Source organism: Camelus dromedarius, chromosome 6 (genome assembly GCF_036321535.1).
Source record: "Camelus dromedarius isolate mCamDro1 chromosome 6, mCamDro1.pat, whole genome shotgun sequence".
Classification (NCBI taxonomy): Eukaryota; Metazoa; Chordata; class Mammalia; order Artiodactyla; family Camelidae; genus Camelus; species Camelus dromedarius.
Genome location: NC_087441.1, coordinates 27,507,802 through 27,509,169, shown reverse-complemented (window position 1 = coordinate 27,509,169; position 1,368 = coordinate 27,507,802). Strand labels below are relative to the sequence as shown.

At 40.9% G+C, this 1,368-nt stretch overlaps 1 protein-coding gene across 1 annotated transcript; it reads left to right on the top strand.

Moving 5' to 3' along the window:
- On the top strand, nt 1-1,032 carry LOC105096346 (trace amine-associated receptor 8). Its single transcript, XM_010988673.3, has one exon. It carries the CDS (start codon nt 1-3, stop codon nt 1,030-1,032), a length of 1,032 nt encoding a protein of 343 aa, XP_010986975.3.
- The last annotated feature ends 336 nt before the right edge of the window (nt 1,033-1,368 follow it).

The window sequence follows — 1,368 nt, the reverse complement described above, 5'->3', positions numbered from 1 at the left end:
ATGACCAGCAATCTTTCCCAACCTGCAGCTGTGCAGCTCTGCTATGAGAATGTGAATGGGTCTTGTATTAAAACTCCCTACTCACCCGGCTCTCGGGTGATTCTGTACACACTGTTTGGCTTTGGGTCTTTAGTGGCTGTGTTCGGAAACCTCTTGGTGATGACATCAGTTCTTCACTTCAAGCAGCTGCATTCTCCAACCAATTTTCTCATCGCCTCTCTGGCCTGTGCTGACTTTCTGGTGGGAGTGACTGTGATGCCTTTCAGCCTGGTCAGGTCCGTAGAGAGCTGCTGGTATTTTGGAGCCAGATTCTGTGCCCTTCACAGTTGCTGTGATGTGGCATTTTGTTACTCTTCTGTCTTCCACTTGTGCTTCATCTCCATCGACAGGTACATTGCTGTGACGGACCCTCTGGTCTATCCCACCAAGTTCACGGTGTCTGTGTCAGGCATATGCATCGGCCTCTCCTGGGTCCTGCCCATTGCTTACAGCGGTGCTGTGTTCTACACAGGTGTCAGTGATGATGGGATGGAGGAATTAGTAAGTGCTCTCAGCTGTATAGGTGGTTGTCAAATTGTTGTAAATCAGCAATGGGTTTTGATAGATTTTCTGTTATTCTTCATACCTACTCTTGTTATGATCATTCTTTACAGTAAGATTTTTCTCATAGCTAAACAACAAGCTGTAAAAATTGAAAATACTGGTAGCAAAGCAGAATCATCCTCAGAAAGTTACAAAGCCAGAGTGGCCAGGAGAGAGAGAAAAGCAGCCAAAATCCTGGGGGTCACCGTGGTAGCATTTATGATTGCATGGTTACCATACACCATGGATACATTAATTGATGCTTATATGGGCTTCACAACCCCTGCCTATATTTATGAGATTTGCTGTTGGGGTGCTTATTATAACTCAGCCATGAACCCTTTGATTTATGCTTTATTTTATCCATGGTTTAGGAAAGCCATAGAAGTTATTTTAAGGGGGGGACTTTTTAAGAATACTTCATCAACCATTAGTTTATTTTCAGAATGAATATAAGCACTAAGTTGAGAAATGTAAGGATATTTTCAAAATTATGAATTTATGATGAAATTAGATAAAAGAAATGAATAATACCTTTCAAGATTGGGGAAATTTATTATGCTTTCAAATTAGCTAGGAACAAAGTCACAGGGAGGCACTTTCATTTATAAGATATTGTAAAAATATTTACATCGTAAAGATGTCCATTGCACTAAGTAATAAATGACAAAGTGCATCACCTATGTCACCTGTCTCAAAGCTCTGTTCACGTCCTTACCATGTGCACTTGTTTCTTCCAATTTCATTGAGTTCTGACTCTCATTTTGGTTTTGTGATCTCTAGTGA

Excerpts from the sequence above, each read along its gene's own strand:
- LOC105096346 (XM_010988673.3), top strand. The coding sequence starts at position 1 with ATGACCAGCAATCTTTCCCAACCTGCAGCTGTGCAGCTCTGCTATGAG.